We start from the raw sequence: 19877 nt of genomic DNA on the forward strand, positions 1-19877 counted from the left end.
GCACCCTCTGTGCTGGTTCCCCTCTCGGGGAGAGCAGACCGATGCACCGCAACACCAGTTCAGCACGCCTGCACCCCTACCACTGCTGTGCCAAGCACAGCCCCACTTTTGACTTTATTGTCCAAAAATCAGGCCCTGGGATCTCAGCGCGCTGCCCGCACCACGGCTGGCATCTGCCACCACTCCCTGACCCATCTGATCCATCTGCAGGTGGATCTCCCCAGCCGTAGCCCCTTCCCACCCTCCGACTCAGCCACCAGCATCACTGATGTGCCATGCGCCTGCACAAATGCCAACGCAGTTAATCTGGAGCTTGTCAAGGTTTTTAGAGCTGTACTCATAATTATATATGCAAAAACTTATTTGCTGAAGTCTTTCCACAGAAATTAACACTGATGTGCTGCTTTTGCTTAGAGTCAAAACCAGATCTGGATAGTACAGTAACAGTATTTATCCTGCAGTATTTAATAAAAAGCCACCTGCAATGTTTCACTGATCTTACAGACAGGCCAACCGAGAATGACTCAGAACAACCACTCTGAGGGCTAGATGAAACACATTCATTTCCATCTCGTGTTCAGCCTCTGCCCTGGCCGTGGAGAAGCCCAAGGGCTCGATTCTCCTACAGCCACAGCAGACAACAGTTAGCCCTGCTCAGGGTACCACCAGGGCTCACAGCAACCGGCAGCTGGCTACAGCCCTCTCGTCTCACCTTAGGGTGTTCCATACCATAATCTAAGGCAGCTTTTAATCAGCTGGCGAGTGAAAGTCTCCAAACTCGCATTCCGTGTCAGCTTGCAACCTGAGAAAGAAACAAAACAAAGAAGACACCCCCAGAAAGTATAATTTTAATTTAGTTTGGGAAAGCTAGATGTTTTTACTGAGAAAGATGTGTAGTCAGTCTTGTAACAAACACCTGTAGTACTTGTGCCTCTTTTGTGGTTCTTCAGCACAGGTATTTAGGGAAGCCGCGGGGAAGCGGGCAGGAGGGCTGAGGTCTGTTCAGAGCTGACGCCTTGCCGGGCGCTTCAGGCAGCAGCCCACCACACACCCCAAGCAAGCAGCACCCCGGAGCACCTGAATATTCCTTGCCTGAGCATTGCAATTCGCAGGATAAGTTGTTATACATTAGAATTTATATCTTTTTTTCTTGACAAAAGTAAAAACATCAGTGACATCGTTTTCCCGTAGGAAAATTTAAACAAATCCAGGGTCATTTCATCATCTGATTTTGAATGTAAGTAGTATACATAAATGTCAAAACAAGTAATACATCAGGGAAATTCAAAGCATGTTTTAATTAAAATTATTCCCATTCCAAATATAAACCAAATCATTACCATCACTAACATTACATGATTTTTTTAAAAAAGGGAAAGAATCCTCTTTAGAAAGTTACTATTGTTTATCAGGTATTGGACTTCACTTCATTTTCAATAGTCCATAAAATATCAACAGGTGAAAAAGCAAGCATTTAACCACATTTCCAACCTAATTAAAAAAAAAAAAATCTAAGTTAAATCAACAGTTTTTACATTGAACTGTTGGATTAGAAGATATGAGAAAAATCAGTTGTGCATCCTGAGGAGCAGTAAAAGAAACCAACCCTTTTGACCTAACACCTTTGCACCCTTAGCAGGACAAATGAGAAACACCAACCTCCACTGAGAGAACCGGGATAATATTCCTGAGTGTGCATCACAGCTGCTCTCAAACACAGCTTACTGACTCCATAAATTCCAAAGCCAAAGGATTACAATACAACAGAAACAGACCCACAGGAGAGCACAGGCTGTGTGCCACAGTGCACAGTTCACGTACAGCCAAACATCAGCAGAATAAATGTAATGGCACAAAGTAAGAACTCCCTGGGAATCCAGCATTGGATTGAACAGCTTTAAATTCTCAGAGGCAAATCAAAGGAAAATCATTAGCAACTTGGCTTTCTGTGTCATCTTCTTTAGCCATTTCAACGTTCAATGTCAAGTTCCAGTTTTAAACATCAAGCCTTATGGTCTTCAAACTGCAATGAGAAGGAAAAACAGAGAGAATTACGCTATGCACCTATATCAACCATGCACTTGTTTTTCTTTTTCTTTTCATAAGATACATTTTAGCATTAGATTATGGTCATGCTCTGTGCTGCCATATAGAAATACAGGCAGTTACTGTTGCTAATATTCCCAATCACCAACCAAAAAACCACCAAAAAAAAAAAAAGACCAAAAAATAAGAGGGACAAAAAATTTCCTGTCTGTACAGTACACCAAACTACTATACTTCTGCAGTTGCTGCAGGATTCAAATTTATACTTGCCCACCAATACCACCATTTTCTCTAACACAGACAAAACTCTATTTCAAACACCTTTATTTTTTTTTTTAATTATTTTGGGGGTATGCAGGTGCCTGCAGGGGTGCAGAGGAGAAAAAGGCACTGCTGCACCTAGCTCTGCCTCAGACGTTGACTTGGAGCTGACTCAAAGTCCACCAAAGACTGTGAACTCTGCCCTCGGCATTACAAGGGCTCCTGGGGAGTCACCAAATCTGCAGAATTCCCACTCAAAGAAAACAAACAGAGAAACCACCAAGAGTTATGGTGCTCCTACAGTACAAAAGTACAAGCTGGGAGAAAGGAAGAAGGAAACGCATGCTTTTTTAATGTGGTTATTTATTAAACTTTATTCCCATACTTGCTGAAGCCCCTCTTAAGCGTGTGCCTTGCTGCAGTCCTTGGTTTGTCTCCTTCTCTTTGACCTCCTTGCCCACCCCACGGCATGGCAGAGAGCGTACTGCCTGGATGAAACGTTTTCACTGCCTGGTGGCAACATGCCTAATACCTACATTTGCCTGTGTGGGAGCAACTTGGGATCAAGTGGATACAAACAGACTAGAGTACATTTAGATTTTGTAAATCAAAGTTTTTGACTTTCCAGGAGTAAAGTTCAGTATCAGGCAAACAGGATACTTGGGAACAGAACCTAAAGTTGTAAAGACGGAATAACAAATTTTATGGATGGGATTGTGTGACAGGAGCTGGCAGTTCCTGAGAACAAAAACTAAGCTTGCAACAAGAACCAAAGATCTAGTACTGTCCTGGTTTTGGCTGGGATAGAGTTAATTTTCTTCCTAGTAGCTGGTATAGTGTTATGTTTTGGGTTCAGTATGAGAAGAATGTTGATAACACACTGATGTTTTCAGTTGTTGCTAAGTAGTGTTTACTCCCATGAGTTTTTCTCACTTTTACCCTTCTGATTCTCTCCCCCATCCCACTGTGAGGGAGGTGAGTGAGCGGCTGCGTGGTGCTTAGTTGCCAGCCGGGGTTAAACCATGACAAGTACACATCCTTGAGCAATGGATATCCTGAGATCGCCAACAGCATTTGCAAGGACTGGCTGGCACTTTCCTCTGGCAGCAATACCTCTGGGCTCTGTTTGTTGCCCACCAGGATCGGGAGGAAATTCTCCTTCCTCTCCCCAACACATAATTATGCTTATGAAGGTTGGAAGGATTTTAGTCTTTCATTAAAGCTCTGGAGAACAGACAAAATGAGAGTTGAGGCAGAGTGCCTGGGTAGCCTTAAGGCATCTGGTTCACATGCTTTGCTCACACATTCAGATCTAAAGCTGCCATGAGATTTCACATCAAGAGGAATTCTCCTGCATACCCAAAGGTCAGGGACTTCCTTCTGGAAAAAAGAAAGGACCTTTCACACGACACGATCTGCTTCCTAGGATCATCTGGGAAACTCACCTAATAAGTTATCTGCAATTGCAGAAACGAAAGACATTGGCAATGCCCTTGATAAGTCACAGCATGATAAATATAGAGTCCAGTACGACATGGCACATTCTGCAATGAAATACTGGTACATCAAACTGCAAGTCTGCAGCTGCCAAAGGGGATCAATCAGACTGATGTACCGGTTCGAAGTCAAGTGCCCATACTTTATATTTTCCAGCTATGACTAATCCTTTCCAGTACAAAAAAAAAAAGTGATTAAAAAAAAGCTTGCAAAAACCCCCATTACTCTTTCAGTCACAGCATTAGCCGATCTAAAGCACAGCACAAATCTGCGTAGAACCGAAAGACAGTACCCATTTAACCAGCCTCTCCCGTGCACACATGCACGTGCGTATACTCATACACAAACATATCTATACCTCATGAATTTTAGGTGACCTGCCTTGAGAAGAAAAGTCACTACATGGCATCACATTAATTACCATGTGTAAATAACAATTTTAACCTATTTTCTGAAATACAGAACTTTGGGTAGAAGAGTAGAAGTAGTACTTATAAACAAAATAGCGTTACTCAAATGTTGGACTTACTGTCTGGGAGAAGCTCTTTTCTTGAAGCTCTTTAATATATTTCAACCCTCTCTAAAACTATCACATAAAAAATCTGGAGCACACACTAAGCACTTTGATGCCTGTATGACAGTCTCCCCTCAGCCTGGCTTTAGCAGCTATGCCCATCACTCAAAGGCCAGGGACATCCCGTCTGCTGTATCTGAATCTATGTCAATTCAAATCGTGACTGACAAGGATTGTAAACCTTGCTGCACAGAAAAACCTAAAAATGAAAGCCTTAAAACTGTACACACACTCTGCAAGGTACATTTATGAGTAGTTTAAAAATTAAGCGAGGTAAGAATTACCAGGAGACAGTTTAGTGAGAAAGGCAGAGGACTAGAAGGGAAATTATTTTTAGAGTGACAGCACTAAGGTAACAACCCACTTACCGCAGCTTTCAGAGCTTGATCTAGGTCTTCCAGTAAATCTTCTTCATCTTCCAAACCAACTGACAGGCGAATTAATGTATCACTGATTCCAAGAGCTTCCCTATCTTCGTTAGGCACTGAAGAGTGAGTCATGATGGCTCTGTAGGAAAAAAAATAGCCTTTTTTCTAAAAAGTTTTTACTTTTATCTGTAAAGACCAAACAAATTCGTTTCCCATCAGTAACCCCTGAAATTCTATGAAGATTTTACACCTTTTGTGTACCACCTGCTGGTTAACCCACAGATAGAAAGAGATCCTATCATCAGTTACTGTAAATTATGCAAACTGCAGACAAGTCAGTGACTTGTATCTCCCAGCGTTTCAGTACAGCATTTCCAAGCTACAAATGAGGAATAAGAAGAGGATACTTAACAATCTGGAACTGAAAAAGGAGAAAATGCTATTCCTCTTCCTTCCAGATATATTTAATTTGTTTTCTAAAAAAGAGTATCCAAAAGCTCTGCTTTAAGCATGTGGAGAAACAACTATAGTATACAGTCTCCAGTATAAAATCTCCTGATTTTTAATTTTTTTTTTTTAACTTCTGGTTTCTCAGATCACTTGTCAAACTGTACCCACTTACACTGAAGAGTTTATTCTCTCCAGCTACAGAGGATATAGGTGAGAAGCTATTTCCCCCATATGTTCAGTCACTGACATCCACCAATTTGCAATCACCTTTCAACTGCTTCAGTGTTTTAAGATTTGCTGTTATTCTAAAATGAGTAACTGAAATGATTTAGCATATATGTTTAGCCATAACTTTCCATGTCTTTTTGAAAAGCAAATTGGATTTAAGTAAAATAATTTAATTCCATAAAAATCCTGTTGTTAGCCTTTTAACCTAGACAGGAGCAACTAAGTATTACTAAAATCCCCACAACATTTACCTGACATGGAGACAGATGCAGTTCGGTGTAGCATACTGAATGTGCCCTCTTGTGTAAGCAGGCAGAACGACAGACCTCTTTCCTCATCAGTGTGACCAAATCTGCTCAATACGACTTATTCAAACACAGACTGATTTCTTGGATTTGTTATCATAGCAACAAATTGTGTCTCAGTCTCCCAGTTAAAACAAGGAAGTGTGGAAATGCTTTCATCATTGCATTCTTATATTCACAAAAGTCACTCTCACTTCTGGAGTAGCTGCTGGTTTTTGTGCTATACAACATACTATCCTTGAATCTCAGTTACATGCAAAATATCTAGGCTTTGTGTACTAGAAAATTTTAGAACTCCCATAAGAATTTTTTGTTACTCTGCGGCTTTTTTAGACTTAAGATGACGAAAGACTTACGGATGCTCTGCTAGGCTTTCATATCCGCCCAGACTCTCAGCCAGCGTAAAAACCTATGGGAAAAATTAAACAGAAGTTACCATAAGAAGGGTAAGGTTACAAATGCCTAGAAAGAGATGGTTAAGGAAAAAGGAACGTTTAGTGGTTTGTTTGGGGGTTTTTTTCCAATTTTTTCTGTAATAATTTTTATATTATGAAAGGTATTAGCTGTAACTAGGGGGAAAAAAAAGTGTACATTTAGCAGGTTAAGAGCTATTAAGATTTAGAATAGACTTGTCCTAAAAAGGCCCTAAAGGGGACACTGATGCCCATGTTGAGCAAACATAACTCAGGAGTAGTTCCTACAATGCAATGCATGGGCAGCAATGGAGGCAGAGCAGAAGGGAAATGCACAACACGAGGGAGCAGGCTCTGGAAAACCACCATGGTTTTCATTCTGTTCAGAGGAAGGATAGAGCAGGCTGCCTGAACAAAGTAAGACTCGGATCTCAAAAATTTCAGTTAAGGTTTAAGTGATCATATCCTACCCTTACTCTTCTTTCAGCATCACTCATCACTGTTCGCATTTAACACCTACACTTTTCAGGCTGGCAAATGGCAGACTTGATGGGGAAAAAACCCAAACATTTAAGATTCTTCCCATAAGGCTGAACAGATTTTCTCCCTCATTCCTTGAGTCTGATGGTTAGTTTAGTATTTTGAAAACCAGCCTAAATTTCTCAGTGCTTAACAGGACTAGTGTTTGTGAAATGCTTACTGTTAGGTAAGGGGTTTTTTAGCACTGATCTTTGAATTATGGGCAGGTATTCATGGATGACAAAAAGGCTCTCTAGAGAGCCAGCTGCAGTCAAACACAGATTCACAATTTGTCTGCTGTGAATGCACTTACTGCCCTCAACATTTCTCTAAAGCCCTGGTTGCTCATATTCACTTTTTTCCCTTTAAAAAAAACCCCAAAACACAACTAAACTTATCAACAAAATAATCCTCTTCTCAGCCTGGTTTAAGGAAATGGCTTTACATTTGTACCAACCTAGTGACAAACTCATGGTTACCCAAGTCAAAGGGCTGAAGTGAATATACTCGTAAGCAACTACTTCTCCTGGAATGTATTCCCTGATACTTTTTGTCAAAGCTGGTAGATCTCCTGTGCCAGGATTAAAAACTCGCTCTCATGTAAAAGGATATTTTGTGGGAAAATTGTATTTTTAGTAAATTAATTTTCAGCTGATGACATTAGCTGGCAAGTAAGAAAGATAGGGCGGAGAAGGAAGTTCTAATTTACCTTTGTCAATTATTATTGATTTGTTTTTCCAAGAGCAAAACAGCAAAGACACAAGAGCAGGATGCAAATTAACCAGAGATCAAGACTAGCAAACACATTAAAGAGCACAGGCAGAATTAATACATTGCAAAGTCAAGAGCAAAAGCCTATGGTTTAGGTAAAAAACCCAAACAACTATGAGGGACTCCCTCTTTGCTTCATGATTCATGTCATTTCTCAATGGGTTATTCTCCTGATGAGTACTTTGAAATATTACGACAGTATTACACCAGCCACAGCTTCTCTGCTTTCAAATCCTACAGGTATTTTTGCAAAAGGCTGGTATGCAGGCCCTTTATTAGAAGCAATGCCTCGGCTAACCTGGATATACTACACCCTACTGTGTAAACAAATACTTCAAATGAGCTGAGGCATCCTTTTCTTCCCTCTCATTAGCCTCCCATTTACAAATAATCTATTATTTAGAGATGGTTACACCCAAATGACTTTAGGAGCTTTGCAAGTACAGAGAAAGACTTCCCACCCCAAGAAAAAAGAATTCCTTCCATTATCACCCTCAGAAGGACAGTCTCAAGTCCCTTTAAGGCAGTGTGTATTTACAGTCATTTACCTTTAAATTCTTGAGAAAGGTAGCAGCATGTTTGAGATTTCCTTTAATGTAAAAGGTTATCATCCCAGGACAGCCAGTACACTGCCGCTTGATCAACTCATGCTGAGGGTGTGAAGGCAAGCCTGAAATTTGTAGAAGTTACTTTAAGTTAATTACCATCACTTCAAAGGGTAAAGCAGCTCACCTTCAGCTATGTAGAAACAGCCTATTGCCAAGGTGGACACCTAACCCAGAGTCACCAAATGTGAAGGGTGCACAAACGACACGTAGTATTACAGTACTCAAATCCATCACTCTAAGATGTCACCCACTCTGAATCTTGCCAACCTACCTGGGAAAATTACTTTCTCCACCCTGGAATCTGACTCAAGAAATCGAGCAACAGCTAATGCATTGTGGAAATGTTGTTTCATCCGGATTTGCAGTGTCTTCAAACCACGATTGCACAGGTAACAGTCAAAGGGAGATGGAACAGCTCCAAGAGCTACAGAAATTGAAACAATATTCCACATAAAACAAAGGGTTTGGGTTTTTTTTAATAAAACTAAATACAGTCCTGATTTCCAAAACATCGAAAGTTACAAGACAATGGAAAGACATCTGATGCAATCTGTCTTCCTCATCTCACACACATGGGAAGCCAGTTAATGAGCTGAACTAACAAGCTGAAGACTCAAGGATTAAATTTCTTAGACATAACATACCTTTACTCCTTCTGCTGTAGGCAGAGTGCAGACAGAACACTGTACAGAAATTTATTCGTTACCGTTAAGAGGCAGTAAAATTGTTAAAATCAACCTATATAAGGAAATTCTGCATTAGGCAGATCCTCTGATGTGTGAATGAATTAAAAAAAAAAACCCAGATGTGTTTGACACGAGTTAGATGAAATTAAATAAAGGCATAATTTAGGATAGGACAAGGGGTAATGGCTTTAAACTGAAAGAGGGTAGATTTAGATTAGATGCAAGGAAGAAATTCTTCACTGTGAGGGTGGTGAGGCACTGGAACAGGTTGCCCAGAGAGGCTGTGGATGCCCCATCCCTGGAAGCGTTCAAGGCCAGGTTGGATGGGGCTTAGAGCAACCTGGTCTAGTGGAAGGCGTCCCTGCCCATGGCAGGGGGGTTGGAACGAGATGATCTTTAAGGTCCCTTCCAACCCAAACCATTCTAGGATTCTATAACTTAAATGTTTGTATGCTTCTTCGTATACGATGGTGCTCTTTCTGCCATGGTCTTAACTATAACCTAAAGAGAGACTTTGTAAGCAGTCATGCCCCACGTAACTGCAGGTGCTGCACATGGGAGACAGACCGCGGCTGCTCTGCATCTGACGCATTTGGGACGTGCCCCATCTCCTGCCTCTGCACCGGCAGAGCTCTCCACGCCACACCAGCGCATGGCTCTGGGAACGGCAACAGAGAGAGGCTCCACGGCTCAGTCCTCTCTCGGGAGCAGCGGGGCACACACTTCTCAGGGGAAAGCAGGGATAGAGCGGAATTACAGTCCTGCAGCGAAGAGCGCTGCCTGCATTCAAGCCCCTGCCACCAGACAATTCACCCCACTCACCAGCCCCTGGTGAACAAATGTTGAACAACCCACACTGCTCTCTGCACTTTTCTAGAAGCAGTTAGGATGTGGAGACCAGTGGGATTAACTTTACTTGAGAGAAGCCACAGAGGCATACCAAAAGCTATCATGTTTGCATAAGGCCACCCTATGTACCGGTGAAAGGCACGGAAGAGAATTCAGGTTTCTTAGATCTGTGTTACCACTTTGTCTCCAGTCATTTACACTTCTGCACATTTAAATGCCTGAGCTACATCTCTAGATAGATTTCATACTTGTGTGCATGCAACATGTTTCCCATTACGAGCTGGTATATTTGAATACAATTCATTTCAAGGTATTTCCTATATTGACAACTTACAGTTTTGTAAGAATTTGAGCCTTTCGTAGAGATCATCACAGTTTACCGAAACAAGTCCCATTACAACATCACTATGCCCTAAAAATGCAAGAAGACAAGAACAGAATCAGCCACTCCATCTGCTCCAGCGTTCTGCCACAAACCCCCATTTTCTCAGTCTTGGTGCTAATACAGTCCCATTTTTGCGAGACACTGGGTTCCTTCTCATTGCTACAGCCATCCTTTCTGTGCAGCACATGAATCATAAGGCAGATTTCAGCTTTTTCGAAAGCTCTGGTCAGCAGTGTGCTCTGCCGTGTGCTGCACGCATGCTCCCAGACAATTCCCAAGCCCACCGCCGCTAACTGCCAGAAAGCAGGACATTGTACAGAAATCAGGTGTGTCCTGTGGAGCAGCACCAGGCTGCTGTCTTAGCGACAGCAAACACCAGCCAGAAAACTTCCACTTCTATGCACACCACCAAGGATGTGTGGCTACAGCACAGGTACAGCAACATTAGCTCCAAGTCTGGGCTGTTTGGGAAACAACACAATGAACGTACTTTTGGACAGGGTCCAACACAGCCGTATGAAACCTCCTTTGAACCTTAATATAATTTCTGGCAGCTATCTTCTGCTGAAGCCACTTGCTTTGTTGTAGTCAAATTAAAGCCAACATGGCTATAAACACCTCTAGGTCTATTACCTGAAGTCAGGTCAATATTCCTTCTCCCAGGGTAGTTTAGGAGCTATGAAGACTAATGATCTATTCAATGGTCCATCTCCTCTAATGGTCCATCTAAGAATTACTGGCACACTGGCTTTTGTGAACTGCCTGCAGCCAGAATGACTTTTAAATAGCCAGCCCGAGTTCTGCTGAACTCACATACTTACCGTTCATGTATTTGGTTGCAGAATACATACAAATATCAGCCCCCAGAGATAAAGGACGCTGAAATGAAATTAAAATAATAGTTCCAATTAAAGCTTGTGTGCACTTTGGTTCATTTCAAGCTATCAAGAAAGGCTGTGATCCAACACAGAAAATAACAATAGGTGGAGAAACTAAAAAAAAAAAACCAAAAACAAACCACAAAAACTTAACACAAAACTTAACACCCTAAACAAAAACCTGAGAATTAAGATAGATAGAATATGTGACAAAAACAATAGTACAGGAAAGCACTCTGACTTCAAGATAAGCACAATACAAAGAACCCACAATAAATAATTCCCACTGGCTTCAGGGAGAGGATTGATTGAATACATCTAACATACAGCCTGTTCATATTTCTGAAAAAAATAGTTATATTGGTTATGGATGAGGCAGGATAAGTAATGGTATTTACTCTGAAGCATATTTCCTTGGAAAATGAAGACCTCAACATAGCCTGCAAAGCAAAAAAAAATTGCATTGTTTTCTAGATATCAGTATTGGTGATACTGCACTGAAACAACAACTGAAAACCTGAAGAAAGTGCAAAGGGTTTTGTTTGCCAGGTCTCTCTTCCCTAACCTCCCAGCTTTCTTCCCAGAAGCCTTTTTAAGGTGAGGCAAACTGAGATATTGTTCATTACTTCTTGCTCATCAACATTTTTTTTTTTAATCGGTTACTAACTAAAGGACTTTGCTCATAACATTTTATAAAGACTGAAGAGTATCAATGTGTTAAAAGGTAACAAAACAAGCAGATTTAGAATAAAAGACTGCTGCTGTCAGATTAAACGTGGACATCTATTCAAGGAACGTGGATAACGTGCATTCCCAATGCGCAGCCAGGAGAATGGTAGCATAAGCACCAGTGCCATTTACATTCAATATAGCTATATAAATCACTCTAAAATTATGATCTTCTTAGTACAGTGTATCAGCAGCAGTCTGGAGGGGTTTAAAGACATTACCTATTATGCTTACTAGAATTAATCATTACAACTGACTTTCTCTTAGCACCAGGCCAATAAAGGATACATTAACTAGCTCATATATCCAGATGCTCACTTTTCCTCTTTCACACATGACTTTCTGAAGTAATACACGTTGTGGGGGGGAAATCACCAAGGCTTTGGTATGTACAAGAGAAAACCAAGTGCTGCTTTAGCTAAGTATTAACACCTTCTGTAAAACTCTTAATCTATAAAGCTCTCAGTACCCTTAACAAAGACACCTTGCCTTTGGCACTCATAAAAAAGTTTTACTTTAGACCTAAAATAGAAGCGATTAGCTTGGTCTCCTGAGAAATATACATGAGTTATTTGTAGCCCATGTTAAGATGAACAAGCCTTTGACGTTTATTATTCTGAAGCATTTTTAGAACTTAAGAAATTGTCTTCACTTCATGTATTCTAGTTATAAAAGCAGAAAAGTTATGCCAGTTGTTTGAGATCAAAATTACAAACTTCTAAGCCACACATTCACCAAAATATTGAAGAAAAAGGTAACTTGAATGTCTCAAAGAAAGCTTTAACAAAGTTTGCTTGTTTTAACTTTTTCTTCCACTACGTTTTTTAGAATATCAGGTGGTTCAGAACAGATCATAAACAGCATATACAGAAGAACTGGTATAAAAAGGCCAAAGTTAGAAAACAGGACACAGGCCTGTTATGATTTCCATCAGTGAGAACTAAAAAATGTGATTTTTTGAATGGCAGAGAAGCCATTCTCCCAATAGCTTACCTGACTGTCTTGACACGGTGTGTTTACTTGACTGCTGAGCTATATTGCTTTTGCTGCTATCATACTGGTATATGGCTAGCTATAAAATACTTTGCATACCATCTTTACTAATGTAAAAAGCAGCAGTACATGGGTTGTATTTACAAACAGAACAGGTAATTTTACAATGCATAGATCAAAACTACAGTTCCTTGGTGGTGCTTCCATTTTAAAAACGTATCTTCGAATACACTGAAATAACAGGGTAATTGTAAACAAACAAAGTACTTACCTGGAAATACGCAGACATAAAGGTGTTGTCTACTACTAGAAGAACATCTTTATGCTTATGTACTACATCTGCACAGGCCTGAATGTCAATGACCTTCAATGTGGGATTTGTGGGTGTTTCAATCCAAACGAGCTGCAGTAATTCAACAACACAAAACATCAGTTTAGAGATTTTACAGTGCTGGTGATGATACATGTGTAAGTCATAAGTGCTTTTAAATGTTAACTTGTTGAGTGTCAGCTTCCCGTGCAGGTTTGCAGAGTTGAAATAAGAAAGCATCCCTACTGAAGAAAGGCAAGGTTACTTGGGAGAGGTAATATTCTCCACAAAAACAACTGATGCATGGGAAGATCATCAAGGCTTTTGAAAACTGAAGTGCATCACATCTGAAGGCGGCCTGACATAGGCAGAAGAAAGTCTTTACACCCAAAAGTTTGTAAACCTTTTCCAGCTGAATTAGCACTAGAGCAGGGGATTACCTGTTCCAGTGCCACGCAGCACCTCCTCCAACCTTGGTGTTCCCTCTGCTGTTTCTTACCTTTTCCATTCTCCTCTCTCTCTCTGGTGTTTTTTGCCCTTCTTAAAATGTTTTCAGTGAAGCACCACAAACATCACCAAGTGGCCTGCAGTGGGGACGTGTTGCAGCCAGCTGTGCCCCAACCTGTCACTTCAGAGGCCACCTCTGCAGACCCTTCTGCTCGACACATACACCCAATACAACCAGAGCAAGAATAAAATTAATTAACGACATTAAGTTCAGCGATTTCGCTCTCTCCTACCTTGGTCTCTGGTGTAATTGCAGCTTCCAGGCATTCAATTTTTGTGCAGTCAACAAAAGATACATTCAAACCCATTTTCATGGCTACTTTCCTGAAGTATCTGTTTGTGCCTAAAAAAACCCAAACAAAACCAAACCAAACCAAACAAAAAATCAGAGACACAAAATGAAACATCTTCCTTAACTTTTCTTCACTGATCTCCAGTCTCTTGTATGCATCCATGGAAAGTCAGGAGGGTACAGTTTTATGCTGTACACCATAAATGGCACATTGGTACTTCTTATTTCTAAAAAGTTTAAACATCGCTGTAGTTTTAAACATCATGGAAAAGTAATAATAGGAAAATGGATTCAGAGCGACTTATGAAGTACTCTCAATTAATAGCTGTTCGGGGTGGGGGGGGTGTAATCAGAAAATTAAACAGACCCCTTTTAGTTTGCCTGCTTCTAACTTTTCCTCCAGCCCTTTGCCATGCACAAGCTAGCAGTTCCAGTTTTTATATCCTCTTTCCCCCACACCACTTTTAATAACTTTTTTCCTATCGCATATTTTAAAACTTTTTTTTTTTTCTATTTAATAAGCTTAATTGAGAACATGGGAGAAGAAAAATCAAGGTGAAGACTCCAGCTACTGTGTTTCTTATCATTCCATTAAATAAACATGTAGCGAGGAAAATAAAAAAGTGATTATTTCCTTCCTTTCTGTCTTTGGAGCCTTTAATTGGAAAGATTAAAAGAAGCAACCAGAAGCAACCAGTTGATCACCAGATGTGCAACATACTGACTATCTGGCAACACTGCCTGGATTAAAAATTAATTCATTAGGTCTTCCTGCCAAGGTTATTCAACATTTACTCACTTACGCAGAACAGCAGTTTGCAATCTAGCCCTAAAGTCATAGCACATGCAGGCTGTGATTCTGTGTGCTGAACACTATGTCTGAATATTTTCCTTTTTTTTTTTTAAGGAAACACTTTTATTTCTACAATAAGCTATATATTAAATTCTCTCTTGTGCTGCAAGAAGCTTATTCAAGCATGGGAAATTTTCACATAGGCTGTCAATTCTACAAATACAAACCATAGAAAAGTTGCTTTACAGTAGTCTTACATACTTTTAATAACAGCACACTACAAAAAATCCTTAGATGAAAATTAGAGGTTACACTGAAAGTAGCCCTTTTAAGAAGTTACAGCCATGGCTCAGAATTCAGAGATGTCAACTTCCTACAGCTCCTCCTCACACCTCCCAAAACCCAGCACCTCTTAAACACGTCCCAGGCAATATGCTTTCCAGCACTGCCCAAGAGCTTTTCAATTTCTTTTACTGCTTTTCTGACAACCTTGAATACTGCAGATTCATTTGAGTTAGCAAGCGCAGTACCACGCTCCTATCCAACCAGGCTTTTTATAAAAAATGCACTAAAAGCTTACCAAAGCTAGTGTACCCTTGAGGGAGCAGGGACACATGCCAGCACTCAGTAGCCAGCGACTCAAAGGTTGAGTCACTTCAGCTACAGGGCTGAAGCACGAAAGGCTGCACAGGGCAAGCGTGGTGGAGGAGTAAACCCCGCACGGCAAAAAGCAGTCAGCACAGGCAACAGCGAGGAAGTGGCTCACAAAGGACCAGGCTGCAGCGTGCAAGAATGTGAGCAGGAAAGACGGCTAGGAACAGCCAGAAGAGCACAGCCTAGGAGAAAAACAAGAAGGGACTTAGGGGACAAGGAGCCCCTGATAACCGAGGGAAGAATGAAGGGGCTGAATACATCCTGGCCACAGCAGCCAGTGGCAGATCTGCAGATGTCCCAAGTCATGGGGTGTGAACTCTACTGAATAAGGCTGTCTGTGTGGAAGCCAGTCTCTTTACAACAAAAGTATGAAAAAAATTCAGGGAAGAAACAATGAAATTTGTCTCTGCAGAAACCACCACGGGCTGAGGCTTTAATGAGGTGAACTGGTTTTGCTTGAAAAATTCACCTACGAGCCTTTCTGAAGTCAGGAGCTGATCATATGCTTTGGCCAAATGACTTTGATTTAACAAGTTCTGTGGTGGGAGGGCTGTGAATTAAAGGAGCAGATTGTCAGTGGGGATTCCTGCTGTCTTCACTCAACTTGGCTCCAGATGTACTTTGGAGAAGAGCTATCTGGCATGACAGAACTAAGACATTAAAAGCAAATGTGTGTATTTACATTTGATGTGCACAAGCATAGAGAACTGACTGGCAAACAGTAATCACTCTTAGCAATGGGAAAGGTGATTACTCTCGCTAAAAGGTTTTCCAGCTATTGCGTGGAAAAACGCTACCTGTTGCTGGCCTCTCTAACCTTCCTTTGAAAACAAAGCAGATTTGATATCTTTGTGCCAAGGCCTTGAAGCAGACAGAGGGAGACAACAAGCTTTGCCAATCAGTGAAACACAGGAGTCGGGCGTGGAGGACACCGATTGCCACAGGACATCCTGGCAGACCTTCCTACTAGGGAATTTTGGGTGGCATCAACCTTTTGAAGGACTTTGGCAGAGGTGGATGCACTCTGTTACTGGGGAGTTTCTTGGAAAAATGGATCAAAAAAACCCTATGCAAGATCAAAACCTAATAGTGGGCTGCAGCATCACTGAAGCATTCAGAAGACATGGGCATAACAGATGCAAATTGTGCTTTCAGGGAAGATGACAGAATAGTTGTCTGAAACAGTCCAGACAAAATGCTGGTTGGTAACAGGTGAAACCTAGGAAAGAAACAGTAGAATACCAGAAGCTGAAAAGCTCTGCTACGTTGGAATGCAGAGGGTCCTGCTCTGCAAACAAGTCTGTGCAAGGCTAGGAAGTTGTTATTTTCCCCTCACTCAAGCATATATTACTAGTTAGCTACATTTTTTTAAACCTCCACGTTGTGCCACAGGATCTTTCAGTGTTTGAATTTCTAACACCAAAATCAGACAGGAATGTTCTGTGTTCTGATGACTTGAAGAGGCTTTAAAGAAAAGTAAGGTCCTGCGTGGGAAATTCAGAAAGTTCATGAGAATCCCAAATAAGTACATTTAATCACTTGTACAATGAAGATCAAAAACACACTTGTGCTTTACATACCTCCATAGACATCATCCATGCAGATAATAGTATCCCCTGCCTTTAACAGGTGAGTAATATTCAAAGTAGCAGCTAAGCCAGAAGCATAAGCCAAACCTAAACCAGAAAAGAGTAAGTGGCAGATGGACTTTATTTGTCAAACTTGCCTTCGCTTTCCTCACTTTGCTGCTTTTAAAAGGAACCTGTTCGGTCATTCTCGCTTATGCTATCTCACTCATAAAGTGGAATCAGTAGAAGCAGCAGCCTGATTTTACACAGTGTAACCCAGGACGAACACTGGTAACACAGTCTGCTAACAGCTGCTGCCTGGCTCCCACTCCCCACTGCATTCAGTGCTGCTGCACAAGGACATACTCAGTTTAGACATCAAATGCAGCAAGAGGAAGCACTAGAGAAAGCCCAATGATTGAGCTGGACTTTCCTGAACGATAAGCGTTGGACCCTTTTCACACCACAAAGCAGCTCTGGCCCATCACCAGTAGTCAGAAGCTGTGAAAGCCTTGCTGTGATACAGCTCCTGCTGACAGCTCAGTGTCCTTGCTCCCCAAGTTATGCCTACTGTAGACAGTCAGGAGACACACATGCTGACATCTTGCTTGAGGAACCTATTAATTGCTTACAGTACTTAGCTCCATCTAGCGCTGCCACAGCCTTCTCTAGGCAATTCCGGGTAGGGTTTCCACTCCGGCTGTATTCATAACCCTGTTGTGAAAGCAAGAAACAAACATAACTTAAAAGAGAGCACCGAGAGAGTTTTATACAGTATTAGTCCCAGGTTCCTTAAAAAGCCCTCACTCTCAACACTGAGGTTACACATCCACCTCCTCCAAGAACAGCAGGCTGGTTTTCTGGCTATGTCAAGCTGCTGTACACAACATCCGACTGGGCATCCCCAACCTGACAATGGTTTCTAGGGGTGCACCGGGGGAAGTATCATGCTGCTAGCCACATTCTCCTACTTTTTCCTAGATATCCATCTCTGGTCACTGTTGGAGAAAAGGCCTTGGGCTGACACAGTCCACTCATCCTTACGTTATCAGAAAGAATGTGTCCCATCTCCACGATGCTCTGCTTGAGGGCACTGGCCAGTGCCACCCTGTACCCATCAAAAGTTCTTGAAAGCTCAAACATTTCCCTGGCATGCAATCAGGCCAAGTTCCACGTTCAAGTGCAACAGCTTTTATGTGAATACTGAGAAAAAAAACAACAGTCATGCATGCACGGATGCACTGGTTACAGAGAGAACCTGGCTAAGCATCCTGGTATTTGCGTACTTTCAAGATTTCTGTTTAATGACAACTTGATCATATTCAGGAATCTGGCAGACCGCTCTCACAGAGCTTCCAGCAAGAACATGGCCATTCTATCATCAGCATGTGAATGCAGCAGCGTGTGACTCCTTCTTCTGTGGTCTTCTTCAACACAGCTACCTACTTACAAGCATTCACAATTTTAGTCTGTGTAAGTGATTTTCTGTGGAATCAAAGATCACAAGGCAAATTCCTATTGTCCAACCAGCACAGCGTGATGTCCAGACCTCAGGTTTGGAACAAATACTAATTTAGGAGTTGCAAATTTGTGCCATTTCCCTCACACATGCACGGTAGCCACCAGAAACTTCATGACAGATCAACGCAAACACTTCCAGTACTTTCCACAACACATCCACAAAATACTTACGATACATACATTTGGTTTGGAAGGACAACAGAAAGAGCCTCTTACACAATCTGCGTAAATGAGAAAACGTATTCTGCCTGGGCCCAGCGGCAAAGTAAAGCCTTCTCGTCAGACGGACTTCGAGAAAGTCCCCGACTGCGTGAAAACCACCCGGCCGAGGCCTGAACCTCAGCAGGGCTGGCAGGTTCCCGCACCTCGTGCCCACGCACGCAGCAGAGCGGAGGCCGCCGAGTCCGAGGGGCGCGGGGTGCCCCTCTTCGTGCGGTTTTCACCCCGAAAACCACCCTAGAGGTGCCTTCCAGCCCACCGCGGGAGAAACCATCTCTGCCGGTGGGAAAAAGACGTTTTGGGTTTGGGTTTTTTTTTTTTCCCCCCAAGAGCTAGCATGAGGGAAAATATTTCCAAGCACTACAAATCGGGTCATCCCCCCCTTCCCCTTCCCAGGCCTGCCGCCTCCCCAGACCCCCCCTCCCCGGCCGGCCAGCACCGCCCGGGGCAGCCCGCCAACCCGGGCCGGGCCATGCGGGGCCGGGCCACGCCGGACCGGGCCGCGACCCTTCGCGATGTCCCCAGCCGCACCTCCGAAGGCGACGGCTTTGACCCCAGAGCCCCGAGCCGCCCCGGAGCCCCCCCACCTCCCCGTGGGGCCGGGCCGGTGTGGACAATGCCCGGCTTGGGGGGGGGGGCTCCGCCGGCGACCGTACTCACCGCGTGTTCCCCGGGGGCCTGCTGCTTGAAGGTGGTGGAGAGGGAGACGGGCGGTACCACGGCGCCCGAACGCCACTGCTCGGGTTCCTGCCCGGCGTGGATGGCCTGCGTGGCGAAGTGCGGGAAGGACGGCAAGAAGCCCCGCGCCCGGCCGCGCTCCATGGCCGCGCTCCTGCCACTGCCGCCGCCACCGGCACCACAGGCACCGCCGCCGCCCCGCCCCGAGGGACCCGGCGCGGGCGGGGCCTCGCCACCGCCCCTTCCCATTGGCTGGGGCGGGGCGGGGCGGGGCCGGGCAGCGCCCGCGCCTCAGGGAGGGGAGCGGGCTCCCGCTGCGGCACCGCCCGCCCGCCCCTGACTGACTGACTGACTGACTGACTGACTGACTGACTGACTGACGGACTGACGGACTGACTGACGGACTGACGGACTGACTGACGGGCGGGCGGACCGGGCCGGACCCCCTCCGCTCCTCCGCCCCGCTCCTCCGCCCCGGTGCCGGTAGCGGTAACGGCAGCGCTGTCCCAGCCCACGGGCAGGCCAAGCGGTGAGTCAGCGCGGCTCGGTCCCCGAGCGCAGCCCAGCCATCCGCAGGGAACCGTGTCTTGCGCCGGAGGCCGGCAGCCTGCCCAGCGAGGTCCCGACACCTAAACGGTGGAGGAGTTTTCCTAACGCCGACACCTTCTTCTCTTACATTTCGGGCTCAATTTGAAACAACTGTCGTGCCATCTGCAGGTAAATTTAGAGCAACGCTGGACCTAAGTGGAAGAAATACACCGGTTATCCTCAAGCC

General features: G+C 43.5%; 1 protein-coding gene across 1 annotated transcript; it reads right to left on the reverse strand.

Moving 5' to 3' along the window:
* Nucleotides 1-1274: 1274 nt before the first annotated feature.
* CTH (cystathionine gamma-lyase) lies at nt 1275-19295 on the reverse strand. The gene is made up of 12 exons (XM_069788399.1): nt 19085-19295; nt 17317-17398; nt 16697-16792; nt 13611-13720; nt 12832-12963; nt 10782-10839; nt 9910-9987; nt 8312-8464; nt 7981-8102; nt 6086-6138; nt 4747-4885; nt 1275-2023 (listed from the first exon to the last, which is right to left on the reverse strand). The coding sequence occupies exons 1-12, from the start codon at nt 19244-19246 to the stop codon at nt 2003-2005; spliced, it is 1206 nt and encodes a 401-aa protein (XP_069644500.1). The 5' UTR covers nt 19247-19295; the 3' UTR covers nt 1275-2002.
* Nucleotides 19296-19877: the final 582 nt, after the last annotated feature.

This window comes from Haliaeetus albicilla, chromosome 8, assembly GCF_947461875.1.
Source record: "Haliaeetus albicilla chromosome 8, bHalAlb1.1, whole genome shotgun sequence".
NCBI classification, from domain to species: domain Eukaryota; kingdom Metazoa; phylum Chordata; class Aves; order Accipitriformes; family Accipitridae; genus Haliaeetus; species Haliaeetus albicilla.

Coding starts and splice junctions, on each gene's coding strand:
- CTH (XM_069788399.1), bottom strand. CDS start 19,246: ATGGAGCGCGGCCGGGCGCGGGGCTTCTTGCCGTCCTTCCCGCACTTC. Junction 16,793..17,316: donor GCTAGATGGAGCTAAGTACT/GTAAGCAATTAA, acceptor TTTCTGGTTTAG/GTTTGGCTTATGCTTCTGGC. Junction 12,964..13,610: donor CAATTACACCAGAGACCAAG/GTAGGAGAGAGC, acceptor GAATTACTGCAG/CTCGTTTGGATTGAAACACC.